Below are 19,668 nucleotides of genomic sequence, written 5' to 3' on the forward strand. Positions count from 1 at the left end.
TTGAGATCAGCATTACCTTATCAAGTACTCTATATGGATTTTCTGCATTAAAACGAAGAGGAGCATAGAGTCTGAATCGCTCTCTGAACTCCGCCTGCTTCTCCTGATCAAGGAAGAAAAAAAACTGAAAGTGAATCTCAAATAGCTTCAATTAGCCTTATAAAACCTTTCTTTAAAAAAAAAAACCCAAAAAACAGAAAACCACAAAGCTTGTTAGCTAGCTTACATCAAACAAAATACATTTTTTCCTTATAAGAGTGACTTCTGCATTTTGGAGAGGTGAGACTTCATGTCTGACAGTTGCTGCGATCTTTTTGGTAGTTTTCCATCTTTCAGGTAATTCCTACAAAAACAAAGGTACAAATGGGAAGTTACTTCAATACCTAAAACAAATCTACTCCACAGGATTAAATTTTTCTAATCTCTTTCCACTAACTCATGACATCCTTTCATTCTTGTCTAAGAGAAAGGGTTTATCCCCCAAAAGCTCTAAAAGGCCTAGAGCCAGGCTGAATCCCACTGGCACCTTTGGAGTCACATCTTCCAAGTGTAAACCAGAGCTGTCCTCTGGTATAAGATTTACCTCAGCATAAACGAAAACCTTTTCAAAATAAACAGAAATTTCCAAACTGTTTTACTATTGAGGGAATAACACTAAAGTGCTCTGAAAATGACTTTGCTGATCTAACAACTAGAAGTGGAGCCATGTTTAGCAATTTAGCAAGCGAAAAAAGACGCTCTAAATCTGGTGGGCAGAGATGAAAATGTGAATCAATCTTATCCTTCGTTTTCCTCTGGTTCCCAAAGCTGTGTTTTTACTTGGTCTGGATGGAGAGTTTGAACATTTGGGTAATTTTAAATGACTAGGATTTTTGAAGTAAGATGAGGCAAAGGGAACGGAAGGTTAATTCCTACTTGATGGAGGACAAAAGCAGCCATGAATTGTTCAGGTAGCAACTCAACTCTGCCGTCCCTGACTACAATGCAACTAGGACAACAGCAACTTACTTTCTTTGAAGAGCCCTTGTGCTTAACTGCTGTTGAAAAGCATTCCTTGTGTCCAGACTAAGAAAGCATTGTTTCTCTGTGTCATCTCCCAGGACACTGAAATTGTTTTGTCACACAAAACCACCCATGGTGATGGGACTCTACTTGTGTCGCTGAAGCACAAAAATCGGTTCTAAAGACTATTTTGTAACCCTGATAAATATCTGATGAATGATTTGGTAACTGCCAATTATGAAGAGTACACTGTGCTAAGTATAAATCGTATCTGAGTGGTGGAGGAGGGCTACAAAGATAAAACACATTCTTCAGATTGAAACTGTTGTATCATCTGTCAGAGTGAATGAGAGGCACACAAAATAACTATTCTACATGACAGAATGTGTTAACTTCGATCAGGAGGTCTATATGTTATGGAATTAAAATGCTTGGGAGGCAACATGGTGTCATGACAGCAATACCCAACCAGGCCAGGAACTAAAAGACTTGAGCTCTAAAGTTCCTTGTTTTTATCTTGCTCTTCCATCCTTCTTCTCATCAAAACTCTGCATCCTCATCTGTCCAGAGTGTCACTTTGCATTTCCAATTGACCCCATGGAACCTAAATGTCACAGGGAGTCCCTTCGGGGCCACAGGAGAGAAGACGTGAAGAGGTCACATCAGTGGGTTCAGGCTCCTTAACTTTAACCTTCTTCAATGACACTAGACCTGCTGTTACCTGCTTTATATTTGGGGATTCCAAAGAAGCTTCCACTGGATAAAAATAAACTTTCATTGAAAACCAAAAGATCAGATGACCTCCAAAGTTGAACTGATACTGATCCACTCAAGGAACTCACACTGCATCAGAGGCGCAAAACAATGACTGGATTTCCACAGGCAGAGATGAGGGTGAGACCCCTCAACATCCCGTGAGGTAAGATTTCCAATGCAGGATGGGGTGAGAGTGTGGGCTCTACAGAAACTGGACAGGATTCTGAGGCTAGAGGCAGTCAATGAAGGTTTCTTAACAGGGAAGGGACTTGATAAAATCTATGGATTAGAAGTGTAATCTAGCTTCAGAGCACACTATAGATAGGGTGTGACGACACAGCCATGCCTAGGGGCTTTTTTAGCATCAAACCAAGCACAGGCAAGTTTTGGGAAATGTTATGACTGCTAATGATTATGAAGGAGAAACAGCAACTCTCACAAATTGCTTAAATTAAAACAAAACTGGGACATTGTTACCCTCCACGAGCAACTTGAACTGCCTGTAAATCTTATTTTTCCTCCTGACCAGCCTGAATTACCAACATCGAGACACACACAGAGCTAAGAGTGTGGCTCACTTCTGAAATACTGAAAAGCCTAATATTCTCAATACTGCAAAAACCTTAGTGAGCCAAACTTTTATTTTTATAGAAAAAAGGCAGAATAGCACATTTGCTTTTATTCATCTTGGAAACATAAATAGTCCATTAGAAAGCATGTAAACTAAGAAACACATAAAAGATTTTTAAATCTTCCACCTGACCACAGCACTGAAATTGAATACATACACCTTCATTTTCATAAACAACTAAGACAACAGTCAGAACTAAGTGACCTGATCAAACATGTCTGCATCGTTACTTACACTCTCCTAATTAGCTTACTGTTGAACAATGTATATAAAGTGTCATATGTATCAGGAAAATTTGTTAAAGACCTAAAAATTGACAACAGAAATGACTGGAATCTAGCTTTAGTGAAGTGTGAGCCAAACTCTTATAATACAAATTCTGGAGGCCATGGCCAAAATCCCCCATCAATTACTTGTGTTATGACTGGTTTCTCTGTATGACATAAAATTTCAAGGTTCAAGGTCTGACTCAAAGAATATCCCAGTCTTCCTAAGAACAGATATTTATAGTGTGTTCTACTGTTAACTATTTCACCTCTCACTCTTGTTATGTATCTATCTATCCACATCATCTCTCACTCCATGTCTAACTGGATTTTCAGTCCTAAAGACAGTTTTATACTTAAACAGAATCTAATAATTCATATATAGTAATTCTTTGTAGTCAAGAGAGCACCTGTAAATACACTGTTGCACTTCATCCTCACAAAACAAAATGAGGAATATAAAATGGAGCAGCTGCTGTGAAAAACATTTTGGTGGTTCCTCAAAAAGTTAAACTTGGAATTACCAAATGACCCAGCAATTCCACTCCTAGGTGTTTTCCAAAAAGATCTGAAAACAGGTACTCAAAACAAATACTCATGCACCAATGTCCACAGCAGCATTATTCACAATAGCCAGAAGATGAAAAGAGCCCCAATATTCCTCAATGGGTGAAAGGCTAAACAAACTGTATATGTGTATGTGTGTATATACACACATACATACATACATACACACACACACGCAAGCACAATGGAACATTATTCAGCCATAAAAAGGAATGAAGTAGTGATATATGCTACAACGTACATGAACCTCAAAATCATCATGCCAGGTGACAGAAGCCAGATACAAAAGGTCACATATTGTATAATTCCACTTATATGAAGTATCTACAGTAAGTAAACCCGTAAAGACAGGAAAGGACCAGCAGTAGCCCCAGACTGGTGGCAGGTAGTAGGGGAGGAGTGGGGCATGACAACTAATGGGTATGGAGTTTCTTTGGGGGTGAGGAAAATGTTCTGAAACTAGAGAGAGGCAGTGATTACACAACCTCATGAATGTACTAAATGCCACACACTTTGAAATGGTTACTTTTATGTTATGTGAACTGTGAATTTCACCTCAATTTTTCAAAAAATGGGGAACTGGAGACAGTATAGACAAATTTAAAAAGTGAGGGATCTTGAGGGATATTTTACCGAAGAGGAAGCATGCTCTGAGGCAAGCAGATGAGACGGACTAGCAGAAAACAAATCTAAGTTTGAGTTCCACCAGTGATTAGGGCATCACTGAACTAGATAGAATTCAATAAAAGCTCTTTAGTTAATGTGTCCACCGATCACATTGCAAGGTTAAACCTAAGCCCACCCTGGAAGCTGGTGGATGACATAAACATATAAACTATCTGTAGAACCTCAACACGGGCATGGGAATAGAGCCTCAATTGTGAGATTTGTATTCGTGATTTCAGCTATAACTACAAAGACTTTGTACATCGTTTGGCACACAGCAGCCACCAAGTCATTCCAGAACACGGAAAGAGGAGGATGACACAGAAATCCTGTTGAGGAAAGTGATTTCTCCAGCCAAATTGCGCTTTACGTATTCTTTCTTAACATGTCTATGATATGTTTCCAAAGACTAGGACACTTCTCAACTGACAGGCAATTTAAATGAAAGAGAGCTGGAATTTATTTCACATGTGAAAGTGATGATATAAGTGGAACCCAAAAAAGTAACTTAGAGGCTCATCTATTACCTGAGTACCTTCTAACACAAAGGCAGTGGAGTGCAGCCAGGCAGAGGGAGGATGTGGGCATGAAACACCCCTAGATTCATGTGGGTTGGCTTTACTACTTGTGTGACCTTGAGAAAATTACGAAGTCCCTTTAAGCTTCAGATTCCTAAGCTGTAAAATGAAAACATTAATATCTACAGTATAGGGTGTTATGAGGGTGTCATAAGAGAGTGCATGTGAAGAACAGGAGATGCTCAGTTTACGGTAATCATGGTTATTTTACCACCTCACTGACCTCTAGTTGAGCATAGACCTGCTCAGGCATCTTCTGGCCATACGTTTCCAAGAGTGTGATGGTTTCTTTTAGTGGTTCAAAGAGTTCATCAGTAGCTCTCTGTCGGCTTCTTACAGCCAGAAGATGCCCCATAATGTCAACTAAACCATCGTGATCGCCTTCACTTAATTCTCTCTGAAGTCCAGCACCTGACTCCTTTATAAATTCTTGTAGCTCATTCAGACTATAAAGACATGTACACACACACACAAACACAAATTAAGCTCATTAAAACATTCAGAAGTATGACTTCTGACTGAATCTAATTTTCACTCTTTACCTAATTAAACATTACTTGTTATCTCTCTTATAGAACTGGCAGTTTTAATGCTCTTAAAATTAATATCTCAATTTTAAGAAGCAGTCATGTGTTAAAAGTTATAATTCCAAATACCAAAGCACCAAAGACTACCTGTCAATGACAAATCTCAAAAGATGCTCCTGAAACATCCAGCTCCATTTCCTGATAATGTTTAGCAAGCTCACTTTGAAAGGCTTCATGTCCACCTTGAACCAACCATCAAACACTCTGAAGTCATCAAACTTGCTCATCTGAACATACAAAGCCTCATAAATGTCAATCTATAATTAGAAAAACAAATAGTCACTGTATAACAACTCAATCAAAAGCTAGTAACTACATAAATGCAGAGGGTTTGCCTTGCCTGTTCTTTGAATTGCTCGAGTGTTGGTGGTTGTCCGGGAATGTCTTCATTTGCATGAGGCCCTGTCTCCTCAGATGACACAGTATGGCCATACAGGAGGAAGTGCTTCATAAACTCGGTCCGGTCATCCACCCAGAGGTAAGCATATGTGTCCAGGGTGTTTCTGAAGTCCAAGACTTTGTTGATGACGTCTGCCACTCTCTTCATGATCTCCTGCCTGACCTCCACCAGGCCGAGCATGTTGTCCATATCATTCTAAATGAGGGGAGAACCAAGCATTTATTAAAGCCAACCCTGCTCTATCAATTATGTGCAACCTACCATTATCCAAGGCCATTCTTCAAAAGAATAGTTGGTAAAATCAAAAACTGTGCTGTTTTTCCCAACTTCTCCTTTCCTTGTGCTCCCCATTACCCCAATTTATTTTGAATCATTAATATAAAAGCTAATTTTATCATTAATCGTAATTGTAATTAATATACATGTATATGTACGGGCGTTCAGCATTCAAATGACTGGGTAGTTGAGTAAGCACATTTTTTTTTTTTTAATTATTTTTGGCTGTGTTGGGTCTTCGTTTCTGTGCAAGGGCTTTCTCTAGTTGCGGCAAGCAGGGGCCACTCTTCATTGCGGTGCGCGGGCCTCTCACTATCATGGCCTCTCCTGTTGCGGAGCACAGGCTCCAGACGCGCAGGCTCAGTAATTGTGGCTCACGGGCCTAGTTGCTCCGCGGCATGTGGGATCTTCTCAGACCAGGGCTCGAACCCGTGTCCCCTGCATTAGCAGGCAGATTCTCAACCACTGCGCCACCAGGGAAGCCCCAAGCACATTTTTTTTGAATCCTGGGAAGTTGCAACCCACTATATCCTTCTTTGTCTTTTCATCAGAAATATTGCTTCTTAGTATTTTCTCTTTTGCATTTATATATCTAGGAATGAGGCATTTTCTTTCATGTGGCTTTATCCTGTTTTAAAGAGCTGTTCTAAAATTCCTGATTTTCCTGGCTGCCTCAGGATCCGCTCACAGCATCTTGCTTTTAGGTTTAATACAAACAAAATTAATCATACTTGGTGTAAATACAGCAAAAAACAGTGGACATTAGAATGGAGAACACTAGAACTCAAAATCGAAGTATATTCAGATTAAAAGCTTTGGAATTAGCTTGGTATTTATTTGTAACTCTAAAGAGATGTGAGAAATTGGTTAACATATATGTAAATATATTGAATTTTTTAGAGTAATGTTTCCTTTTCAGTGTTGATTTCTTTGTATTCTGTTCTCTGCATTCAGTAATACTACCAATAAACGTATTTATAATCTCTTAATCTATTAATATGTATATAATTCACAATAAATGTAATACCCATTTACAAAGAACATACCTGGTAATTTGCTATTTCCAGATGTGCTGCTACTCGCTTCATCTGGGCAGACATTCTGAAACTACTGCACAGCATTTCTTCCACCAGATCATAGAAGCCATCCCCAGCCTCTCCTTCTAAAGAAGGTTTAAACAGAATCTCCGGGGGCATTAAGATCATTTGTGCTTGAAAAAACGGTGCAGATTTCAGTTGTTTCTCTGTGTTCATCAGGAAGAAGTCTAAGTCATGCATTATCGCTTGAAAAAAGCCTTCCACCACGATGTCATCAATGAATTCTACATAAATCTTCCAGGCATCCAGAGAAGGAGTGGCTCTGAACAGCTTCCTATTTTCCTACAAACAGACAAGTATTAATAGATCAGTATAGACAATAGTGAGTATCAAAACAAAAGTTGTCCATTTTAATGGCTTGTTAAAACGGCTACATTTGGGGGCACAACATAGAAACATTCAAGTGCTTGGTTGCAGAATCTTAAGCTACACGGCAATGATCTAAGCAGGATTTTGTAACATTTAGTTCATTTATAAGATACATTCAAAAGTCATTCTTTAAAGGAGAAATTAAGAAGATTGCTATCTTCAAATATTATGCACACAAGAAATACACTAGTTCCCAATGCATCCTAGATGTATGCTCTGGTTCTGGCCCTGTCCCTCACTCTCTGTGGCCTTGGACCTTGCCTGCCCTGGCCTCACCTGTAAATGAGGTTTCCCAAACTGGTCCTCCCGAGAACGCTGCTCTGGGATATCTAAAGATCACCAAGTCAGCAAAGAGCTATGTGTTTTAGGCCATTCTTGGGGACTCACAGTGTACCTATTACGTTAAAGTCCATTTAACCTGGTTTAACCAATTGTCTCCAAACACTAAGATATTTTGTGCCACCCGCCTATGAGCAGCTTGTGGAATAACAGTAACTTGGCTTGGGAAACACTGGCCTGGTGAAGTCCAAGCCCCCTTTGTGCTTCAACAATATGAATTCTTTGACCTCAGCATCTCCCTAGCATGTGGGTGAAGTAATGGATGGGCCTGTGGCCATGACAGGGCCAGACATGGACAGGTTAAGGACTGCTAGAGGTTGGGCACAGTGTGGCAGGCCTAGGGACAGAGATTTGAAAAGGTCAGGTAAGCAGCAAGGTTGATTCCAGAAGTACCTTCTGAGTGGCAAAGGTTATACAGTCTATACAGGCCAGAGGGCAGATGCCCAAGGCAGAAACTACTACACACAGAAAAGACGACACTAAAATGGGAGCTGATTATAAGGTAGATTATGCTCTCTGCTTTCTGTGATTATTCACTACTGTGGATATATGATCCAGGATTCAAAGGTGTGTGCGACAGGCAAGAATCAGAACTACAGAGGTGAGTCTGGATCCTGATAAAGCAGGGCAGAGATGAACAAGTTCTTTGAGGGTTTTTTGTCCTCAAACAAATCTAAAAACTGCTTTTTCAGGGATGCTGTCTTGCCCGCCAACCACGTGGAAGCATTCACATCTGTGTAGTGTATGTGACCCACACCCCTGGAGCTGGGCAGTACACATCCCAGGCAGCTCCGAGAATACCACTGCAAAACCTTGTTTGTAACTATTTCTAGTCATGTCCTGGCAATATTTTCAAGGCATTGTAATCAACATTCATATATCTTACTTGTCTAAAACCCCCAGGTTACTGTTTAGGGAGCCCACTTTCCTATTATCAAGAAAATGTATCAGAAGAAACTAATTGTAATCCATCATCTGTCCTCCATGAGGCAGATTCCAACGCATAAACACTTGTAAGGATGTCCTGAAAGTCACAGAATAATTCACAGCCATCTCAGCAAACTAGGAACAGTCGAGGTCATGACTAAGTTAAGACATTGCTGAAAAAACAACTTTCCAGATATATACCTTCTTTACATGTCAGAACATCCCTGAGATTCCCTCAAGGCTACCCAGGCCTTAGGGAAAGCCTTCAGAGGGAGCATGGCCCTGCCCACACCTTGATTTCAGACTTCTAGCCTCCAGACTGAGAGAAAATACATTTCATTGCTTTAAGACATCCATTTGTGGTACTTTGTTATAGCAGCCCAAGGATGCTAACACAGGCAGTCATCAAAGAAGGCAAAGTCTTTGTCTCAGCAAATTGTTACCAGTAGGGAAAATTAAAACTTTCTTACATGTTTCAGACAAACTTCGAAGTCAACAGAAACTTTGAAATCCATATGAATTCTTTTCTTTCTTTTCTTGTTGTAACACATACTCAATACAGCATATCAAATGTACCACATCTTACTTTTCGGTGAGCAAGTTTGTTACTCTTCAAACCCTTTCTTCACACAACTGCAATGCCAGCCTATGCAAAAATCTGCCCTTGGGCAGGCATCTCTAACTAACGTGCCCCAAAACAAATCCTGTCTTTTCCCTGCAAAATCTGCTCTGCCATAGCCCTCCCCATATCAGTGAAGGGAAACTCTGCTCTTCCAGCAGCCCAGACCAAAAACGTCAACGTCGTCCTTACCTTCTCTCTCCTCTGACTGATCACAGCAAATCCTCTTGGCTCTGCCTTCAAAATATATCCAGCATACGACTGCTTTTTATCACTACCGTCTGGACCCAAGCCATCTTCACCTGGATTACAGACTCATCTCCTAACGGTCTCCTTGTCTGCCATCTCCTGGCCCCCCTGTAGTTTACACTCAACAGGGAAAGCTCTTGAGCAAAGAGTCTCCAGCTGCTATTTCCCTCAGAGTAAAACCCAAAGTTCTCAAAATGGCCCGTTGATCCACTGTGACGTGCCCTTAAGCCCTTTCAAACTTCATCGCCTACTATTATTCCGCCTGGAAATTCTGCTTCAGGCATGTTGGCTCTCTGACCCTTAGACAAGTGACCCATACTCTTACCGTAAAGCTTGTGTACGTTGATACCTAGAACATCCTTCTTCCATTTCCCAAATAGCTCCTTCCCTGTCAGTTCTCTGTAGAAATGCTACCTTAGTAAAGAGGCCTTTCTAACTACCTCATACACAATTTCCACCCCACCTGCCACTGATTCTCTATCCCACCATCTCTGCTTTATTTTTCACCATTGCTCATGTGACCGATTGAAGATACTACTATATATTTGTTATTTTCTCTTTCTATCTTCCCTAACTAGGATGTAAGATCCAAGAGGCAAGAGACTTGTTTTATGCTTTTGTTTCTCTGTCTTCTGTTCTTTGTTCTTGTTGTTTTACTTCTTGTCTTCTCTTACACTGATAACCCTGGAATAGTGCCTATCACTGTTTTAAAAACTCAAGTACTTGTTATAAGGAGAGTAACTACTGTTGCCACCCTCAGGAGATGGCTGAGAGGGTTACATGAGATGAGGTAAACAAGACGGATGGCATTCAGCCAACAGTGGTAGCTACTGAAAGCATCCAAAACAGGAGATAACTATGACCAAGATAAGGCCCCATCTCTAGCCTTTCTGTCTCATCAAAAGATCTCACATTCCTATCTCTTCCCTCAGAAATGAGCACAGCAAGGGCCACAGAAATTACAGACAAGTAACACAAATTCCTCCAATTTCAGTGCTTTACAACACCATACCTCAAATTCTTTCGGCCCCCAAAAAAGAACCCTCCATTATTAGGTTACCTATTTTTGCTCTTTTCTAAACTAAATGAAAGGATCTGCTATAAATTTCGAAGGCTTAAAAGCAAGTACCTCAACCAAGTTGTGTATCTTGCAGCCACCTTCCTGGATTAGCTTGTATTTTTTCGCAAACAAATCACCCTTGTCCTCCCAAGTCAAGGCGGTCTCCCGCCTGTGTTCTCTCCTGGGAAGGAGCGTGCACTCCACCCAGGCCCGCATCGTCTGCTGAATCACTTTGACGTTGTTCTGCGCATGCTCCGCTCTGCGCTCCAACTCTGAGGTGGCCGTCTTCATCCTCTCGATGTCCCCCCAGCAGTCATCCTGCCATGTCAGCGATGTGGCGGCTGCCTGCAGCTCCTCATCCACAGCCCTCAGCTCATCCTCAACCAGGGGGTATTCAACTTCCAGAAGAGTCTGTTTCAGCTTATTATATCCTTGCACAAGAAGTTCAAGATTTCCAATGTACTGATTCAAAAGAAAACCCCAAGACAAAAAGTGCCACATGTGTTAAAGCTACTTTCTCTTGGAGGCATGGAAGTATCTTAGGTCTACATGTTAATAATTAAAATTCAAACTATTTCTATTCAAAATCCGCCCTAATATCTGAAAACACAGACCTTTAAAAGAGTGTTTCTTTTTTTGAAGATGGCTAAGGCTGAATCCGGTATGTCTGATTTCTTCAACATCAAAAGGTATTTAACTTCTCTTAATACGGCCACTAGCTATTAAAAGAAAAGCAAGGATTATTTACATGATTTAAGAATATCATTCTATTTTTAAAATCAAACGCTTAAAATTTCATCCAATGATTACAGTATTTTCAAACTGTCAAGGCAAAGGGGCTTTTGTTTCTTTTGCTTTTTAAAAGCAACAATCATACATTCCATATGATGCAGAAGTATAAATAATAAATGTAGAAATCACTGGCTATGGCCCACTGTCAGAGAAAGAATTCAAGCGAAAAAAAGAGCAACATATACACGCCAAGATCTGAAATGGGAGGCCATAAGCCGACCTCGGTCTTTTCCAAACACCGTTAGCTCTATCATAATGCTTGTTTTGAAAACACAACATGATTATACATGAGAGAGGATTGTGAACATGCCGCAAGTTTTGTCTTTGCTTATCTGCAGTTTCATCACCAATAAACGGCTAGGTAAATGCTAAAAACTGCACCCAGCTGAACAAAAAGGCTTAGGAATATGCAAAATGCTCATATGCACACACCACAAATATCCACTAGGTACCTCCACTCACAGGTGTGTGATGAGCCAGCCCATCCAACTTCTGGTGGCACAACTTTTTGTCTGGTTTCAAATGACCCTCCTTCCACCACCTCACAGTAAGGCACAAGTCATAACGCACTTCCCCGAGCAAACTTCAGGTCTTTGTCAAGGGAAAGTACTATATTCATTGGACCATTTATATATTACTTGACCATTTAAAATGTATAAAACTATGCTACTGTTCTTCCTAGGTTCCTTTTTTTGTTTTTCTGTATTTATTGTTATTTTTTAATTGGAGTATAGTTGCTGTACATTATGTAAGTTATATGTGTACAATATAGTGATTCACAATTTTTAAAGGTTATACTCCATTTACAGTTATTATAAAACATTTGCTATATTCCCCGTGATGTACAATAATACATCCTTGTAACTTATTTTATACCTAATAGTTTGTTCCTCTTAATCCCCTACCCCTATGTTGCCCCACCCCTTCCCTCCCCCCAGGAGTAACCACTAGTCTGTTTATCTGTGAGTCTGCTTCTTCTGTTATATTCACTAGTTAGTTGTATTTTTTAGATTCCACATATAAGTGATATCATACAGTATTTGTCTTTCTGTCTGAGTTATTTATTTTTTTAAACGTATCACTGACAAAGTTTTTAAGTACTGTACCCTAACCCTCATTTTCCCCATCAGCAATGTACTTTTTATTGTGCAGTCTTTCATAGGGCAGTGAATTTTAGGAATGCATGTCGTGTTGTAGCAAAACTGACTGTAGCCCTAAATCACAGTTTATGAGGAAAAGACCACATAACATGCTTTAGAAGGTAAACCAGTTGACTTCCTTAGGCTGTCACTCCATAGGTTCACTAGTACAATATATTTGGTATGTTTATAGTCCCTTCAGGTAGAATTGCAGGGATTATCCCTAAAACATCTCAGGAATTCAGTTTCTATAAATTGGTTTTATGAAATCAGAAGGTAAAGCAAACCCTCAGTTCTCCAGGTCACATATTTATGTACCTGTGCTGAGGTTAATAAGAAAAATTAAGTGATGCAATTCTTTGTAATATTTCAGGGAAAGAGAACAGAATTTGAGTACAGACTGTGACTATTAAACTCAGTGAGGCTAACTTTCACCTCCTAGGCATACAGTTGGACTGCTATGAGACAGGGCAAGAAAATCTAAGCCAGAAAACATCTGATCAAAGACTAATGATTCTATTCAATTGAGTTAATATTTATTAAATGTTACCAAGTGCCAGACACTATGTTAGACACACAAAACACAAAGATGAAATCCAACGGACCCTACTCTCAAGTAACTCATTATCCAGTAAAGTGGGAGTGGCAAATAAATAATTATAAGACAAAATAAGAAAGAATAATTAATATAGAATTTGGTAAGCAAATCCCTAAAACAAAGACCTATTAGAAGTTGTTTTTAGTTGTAGTCGTTGTAGCACTGACATTTTCCCAAAATAAAATACAAATGAATGGAGGTATGAGGAATATTCTTGTAATAAAAAGGGCATCTATGAAACATTTTAAAAATATCAAACCCCTACCTTTGGGTCAAAGTTGACACTGAGAAGACCACTTACGGCACTGAATTTAACCAAGGGTTGATTCAAATTGAATTCACAGATTTCATCCACATTACTTTTCCATTCATTATAGATACGATTTTCAAACTGGTCTAGCAAAGCTGTCATCTCAATATACGTCTGATAAACCAAGGCATCATCAGGACTTTCCAAGAATCTGTAGGAAGATGTTTTTTATTTTTTACTTTTCTATACATTAGATAGATCTCAGCTTAGCTACTTTACAATAATATATGATAGAAATAAGAAAGTACACTATAAAAATCAGGAAGAAAATCAATAAAGGTCAAATAATGCTTCTGCATAGTCTGTGCCTTAAAAGATATAGTTATGAAATAAATGGAACTCCAAACATTTTACTAAATGCAAACAGCAACAAGTTATCAATTGCTACAAAGAAAAGAGAAAGATACAAAAGTCTGCAAAATAACAGGACTGCTAGCTATTGGAGAAAGGAAAAACAATAACAAAAAGCTATCAACATATTGTGGGTGAAATGGAAAAGTGAAAAAAGACCTAAAAACATGGAAATATATGAAGTTCTAAGTCCTATTAAACATACTCCCTAACCATGAGGATAAATCCCTCTCAATGAGCCCAAGCAATGACAAGAGTTAAGTAAGGCAGTGACTCTTTAAGTGCTAAAATGAACAGCTCACTACCCTATATAAAAATTGCTTGTGTCACAGGGATAATGTTACCACGAAAGAAGCCTAACTACTTACAGATAACGGAGAGATGCAAGGTTTGACCAAAACATTTGAAGTCGGTCCACGACCTCTTTAGCCCATTTGATATTTCCTGAGGTAAATGGCATATTCTTGTGAAGGACTACATTTCCTTGTTCAATCTGCAAATTGATATTGTGGTGAAGAAGATGAAAGGGAACATTTAATCAGGGTACACTCCAACCTTGTAAGCAACTGTTCATTTTGGAACATTTACAGTACAAATATAAAGAACATACGTGCAAAGTAACCTAATTAGTAGAAGAGTTACTGTCTTAAAGCAGGTTCTTCATATCCATAAGGAAATCAATTACATAAAAGCATAAAAATTTTAGGGCCTGTATCTCCTCTTCAGGTATCATTCAGTGTAGCTCTACTTGACACCCTGACGCACAATATGATACTGTGGGTGTGTCAGACTTTATCCCCCCACTCACCTGTCGCACGCGTTCATTATACAATTGCTTACACATATCCAACTCTGCACTGAACATGTGCACGAGTGTGCTGTAACGTGGGCTGAAAATTTCCATGACAACTGGTTTCTCAAGGAAATTCCCAAATACAGTCAAAAGCTATAAAAATCAAAGTGAAAGAAAGGTTAACCACCGTGGGTTTTTAATACAAATACTCGATTCACTATTTCCTCCATTAAACCTCCTACCTGGCTAGATACAAAGCAAAAATCTAGATCCCTGCAAGTATCCTGCAATGTCTTCAGATTGAAAACATTTTAGCATCTCACTAAAATTTCTATGCATCCAATAAAGCAAATTCTAAATGTAAAGCAGTTTCCCTTCCTCAGCAAAAAATGAGGAGTCAGAAGCGAACCACTGTCTGTTAGAAATCCCTGATCACAGCTGACACCCCTACCCCGTTGGACACCAGGAAATGTTGTAGAAGATGCTTTGCAGATTTAAGAACAGAAGCAAGATTGCGTACTTCTTATTTGCTCTTCCCTCCTATACATATACTCTTTAGAATAAGGAAAGCCATATCAAGGACCTCTAGGTCACACAATAATAATTATACTGTTATCCTGTGATAAACCATAATGGGAAAGAATATGAAAAAGAATGTATAACTGAATCACTTTGCTGTACAGCAGAAATTAACACAACACTGTAAATCAACTGCACTTCAATAAATTTTTTTTAAAAACATACAATTTGAGGAGAAAGAGGAAAGCTATAAAATTCCCAACTGTTAAAAAAAAAAAAAAAAAGAAATCATCTTCATATTTGCTAAGTGTAATCTGCTGTATGTTCTCTAGACTTAGAATTTTTGTTTGTCAAGTAACATCTTATGGAAAAATCCAAACGAATTTTTTGGCCAACCCAATAAATCAACTATACTTCAACTATACTTTTATTTTATAAATTTAAAAAAAATAGTTACACCGGAAGCATCAGTCACAGTGACCGTCCTGCCCACGGCCACCTGTGGTTTGTACCACAGGACCCAGCTACCCCCAACACAGCAGCTGGGGCAGCAGTGGCGACCTGTTCCAAGGACAAGCACTCCACAGGCTGACAGTTCCTTCAGTGTCAAAGTCCTGGTTGAAACCAATGCCTTGAGATAATTAGTCTTTCTCAGAAAAAGAATGAGGGCGTGGCAGGCTGAACCTATGCCGGTAAAACTTATGAGTGAAAAGAACCTACAGCTGAACCTTGACAAAACGAGCTTGAAATGCGTGGGTCCACTTTTACACAAAACTTTTTCAATAAATACACTGGTAAATTTTTGGAGAATTGCGACAATTTGAAAATTGTTCTCAGACAAGACAAACCACACTGCCAAGAAATATCAAAAAATTTAAGAAAAGGTATGTCATGAGTGCATGAAATATATGTAGATACTAGTCTATTCCTACATAGATATAAGGTGTTATTTAATATCAAATTAATAATGTGTTAGTTTTCTTACTGTTTTATAACTTTGCTTTCAAAAAATTACACTACCATACAGTATGCCTTTCTCTCATAATTGGAGAAACTGAATATCAGCCTATCATCACAGGTGGTTTTTTTTTTTTAACAATGTTTCCAATATTATATTATGAGTATGACTGTAATACTCTATGCCATAAAAATTTTATGATTCATTCATTAGTGTATAGGCTAGGCTTCCATGAAACAATCCTATTGATTACACTAGACTACCATAAAGCAATCATACTGCTGCTTCTTTTTATCAATGCATGAATCATTACACCTGTAAATAAATATTTCTTTTTCACATTATCTTTTCATTTCTTTATATCTAGTGTTAGTAATACATATAAGATCTACAGTGGTTTGTATTGTGCAAGGCAATATTGATGTAGGTACTGATGATTCATCTTGTAAACAGATGACATAAACTCACGGTATCGATAGAGTACAGTCTTCTAAAGATGTTTTCTCTTCCTTATGATTTTCTTAATAACATTTTCTTTTCTCTAGCTTACCTTATTGTAAGAATACATTATATAACACATATACAAAATATGTATTAATCGAACGCTCATTATTGGTAAGGCTTCCGGTCAACAGTAGGCTACTGTTAGTTAAGTTCTGGGGGAGCCAAAAGTTAAACACTAATTTTCAACTACATAGGGGGTCAACGCCCCTAACCCCTGCATTGTTCAAGGGTCAACCGTACTAGCGAGCAGAGGAAGCCAGTGAGTAAGGGGACAGAAAAAGCAGACACGTGAACTAAAACAGAATCACATGACCAGTAAGGAGAAGTATGTAGGTCCAGAACTCCATCCGCTCGGTCATCTCAAACTAACCTTGACCACCTGTTTCAACAAAGCTGAGCTGTCTGGTGAGCCTAACCTTGGATTTCTATTTGCCTCCTGTCTTGTCTTCTGCCCCACGGGGATTCTTCTGTGCATCAGTGTGAGACAGCTTTTCTTTGCAAGCAAAATAATGTAATAAACATACATATTTTTGTACAAGCAATGTTTATAGAATGCTGACTAGGTGCCAGGCATTATATTTTAAGGGTGTTAAAAATGCTGTTGTTATCACATGCTCCAGATAGGGAAACTGAGTTACGGGAAGGGGGTAACTTGCCCAGGTTTTCACAGCTAGTGCAGAGTTGGCATTTGACAGGACACTGGGCAGTCTGGCACCAGAGCCTCTGCTGCCTTGTGTGGGAACTCATCAGCCAAGGTGCCATTTAAAACTGCTATTTTGTTATTTACTTACTCTATGAGGGCTTCAGAAAATGTTAGCTATTTGGTCTGTTATATAGATATTTTCTCTGAAATAAAAGGAGATAGCTTCTCAAAATAACTCAATATCATCAAGGTGACAGAAAACCATACACTAAGGTTTGTGCCTTGTTAGTGATGTGACACGGCAAAAGAAAGAGCTTTGTTCTTCCTCTTAGAAAACTAATGGGTGTTCCCCCAAATTTGTTTTTATTAAAAAACAGCATCATTGTAAACAATTTGTAAACATTTCCAAAAACTATACTTACTAATAAAGTCAACACAAGGAAAAAATTATACAAACTGAAATGTAAATCTAACCATATCTTAAGAGGCCAGTTTAGACAAACACACACTGGCTTTTCTTCTGGTAATATCAATTATACCTACTGTACAACTGTTGGTGGGAATGTAAATTGGTGCAGCCACTATGGAGAGCAGTATGGAGGTTCCTTAAAAAACTAAAAATAGAGTTACCATGTGATCCAACAATCCCATTCCTGGCATATATATCCAGAGAAAACTTTAACTCAAAAAGACACATGCACCCCAATGTTCATAGTAGCACTATTTACAATAGCCAAGACATGGAAGCAACCTAAATGTCCATCGACAGATGAATGGATAAAGAAGATATGGTATATATATACGATGGAATATTACTCAGCCATAAAAAAAATGAAATAATGCCATTTGCAGCAACATGGATGGACCTAGTGATCATCATACTAAGTAAGCCAGACAAAGACAAGAATCATATGATATCACTTACATGTGGAATCTAAAAAATGATACCAATGAACTTATTAACAAAACAAAAAGAGACTCACAGACATAGAAAACAAACTTATGGTTACCAAGGGGCAGAGGGATTGGGGAGGGATAAATTAGGAGTTTGGAATTAACATATACACATTAGTATATATAAAATAGATTACCAACAATGACCTACTGTATAGCACAGGGAGCTATACTCAATATCTTGTAATAATCTATAAGAGAAAAGACTCTGAAAAAGAATATGTATATGTATATATGTGTGTGTGTGTATATATATACACACACATATATATAACTGAATCACTTTGCTGACCACCTGAAACAAATCAACTATACTTCAAAAAAAAATTACTGTAGAAACCACTAAATATTTAAAATCTACTTAGTTAGCTGCTACCTAGCAAAATGCAAAGTATTAACTTTCTTCTTACAACCACTGTTTTGTTAACTTTGGACTTGATGTTAACATTCTGAAGTAAACATTGCCTAATAGATTTCACAGAGAAGTGTACTCCAACTATAGTAGGCAAACACATTTATTTCACAACATTCTCTTTTAAGCCCTTATCATATCAACCGCAACTGAAACAATACCAGAAGCTTCCCAGCCACGTCTCATTTTGACCACCTGATACGCTTACTAGAACTTAAGTCCAAGTGTAAAATAGGAAAGACAGAGAGAAAATATTCTTTGGGGAGGTTGTAAAGCCAGAAAGTAGTAGTAAACAGAGTCTTAACCTTTTAAGCAGTATACATTACCTTAATTTTTCAACATCACAGATATATAAAAATTACCCTCCAGGATGAGAATAAACGTCATTTGAACTTCCGGTTTCCTTGTCACATTGGAACTAAGAGTTTTTTTATGGAGAGTACAGACATTGTCCTTCATATCAACCTCAAAAGATTCAAGATTGATTCCCAATACATGCTTCCTTCCTAAATATCCCACTGGAGATCTGTAAGGTTTACCTTGATTTTCTTCTACTTCTCAGTTTCATTATGTAATATTTATATTTTTCCTAGGTTTGTCTTTTGCAAAGATATTTTTAATTTGTTTCCACTTGAACCATATATACTTGACAATTTTCTAGTTTTCTATTATTTCATCTAAAGACTTTTCTAGACACTTGTCTTACAGACTCCAGTCTCCCTTCATGTAGAGAAACTGTAAATTTTGGAAAGCCATCCATCAGCATTTTGTTTTAAGTTTTATTGAGTGCCAACCCTGTAGGGTCTGAGCCACAGCTTTATACTGTTTGGTTCCAGGGCCCTTCCTGCTCGTGTCTTTGCCAAGAGCAGGTACTGAATCGTGGTCTTCAGAGAACAGTCTGCAAGTATTTATTCCCTGGGACACAGCAGTAACTGGTCAGAGTTCATCATCCTGTACCTATGGTAGAAATCATTTTCTCCCCTAAATACACAACCCTGTAATTTTTTTCTTCTGCCACAACTCTTGCTGCAGTTTATCTTCATCTGTGTGTCATTTCAGGACTCTGACAACCAGTCAGCCCTCCTAATGTCACAGTTATTAAGTGCCTGCTTTATACAAGGCATTGCAGGTGATCTAGATATAACAAAAACTCTAAAATGATGTCCCACCCCTGGAAAGCTTATAAGGGCACCATCTCATGTTATATTTTGCAGCAGACAAGGTACAAATATGTGGAAAGTTAAAGAAACAAAATACATGACAAAAAAGAGATAAAATTGTTTAGAAAAAATAACTGGCCATGTAC

General features: G+C 38.5%; 1 protein-coding gene and 1 long non-coding RNA gene across 4 annotated transcripts in view; one reads left to right on the top strand and one right to left on the bottom strand.

The window, feature by feature from the left end:
- Nucleotides 1–19,668, top strand: part of LOC309631856 — a 916,236-nt gene that overhangs the window by 419,968 nt on the left and 476,600 nt on the right. The gene's annotated exons all lie outside the window — the stretch shown is intronic.
- The window catches only part of DNAH11 (dynein axonemal heavy chain 11), a 318,101-nt gene that overhangs the window by 251,281 nt on the left and 47,152 nt on the right, over nt 1–19,668 (bottom strand). For all 3 annotated transcript variants that reach the window (XM_082398151.1, XM_082398152.1, XM_082398153.1), the window contains exons 10-20: nt 14,388–14,525; nt 13,948–14,072; nt 13,184–13,379; nt 11,004–11,108; nt 10,459–10,851; nt 6,776–7,108; nt 5,394–5,648; nt 5,141–5,310; nt 4,690–4,912; nt 227–343; nt 17–103 (exon numbers count right to left, since the gene is read on the bottom strand). In XM_082398151.1, the coding sequence (XP_082254277.1) occupies nt 17–103; nt 227–343; nt 4,690–4,912; nt 5,141–5,310; nt 5,394–5,648; nt 6,776–7,108; nt 10,459–10,851; nt 11,004–11,108; nt 13,184–13,379; nt 13,948–14,072; nt 14,388–14,525 (2,142 nt within the window). The remainder of the gene's footprint in view (nt 1–16; nt 104–226; nt 344–4,689; nt 4,913–5,140; nt 5,311–5,393; nt 5,649–6,775; nt 7,109–10,458; nt 10,852–11,003; nt 11,109–13,183; nt 13,380–13,947; nt 14,073–14,387; nt 14,526–19,668) is intronic.

The sequence above is a fragment of the Balaenoptera borealis genome, assembly GCF_965194805.1.
Source record: "Balaenoptera borealis genome assembly, chromosome: 7".
Lineage (NCBI taxonomy): Eukaryota > Metazoa > Chordata > Mammalia > Artiodactyla > Balaenopteridae > Balaenoptera > Balaenoptera borealis.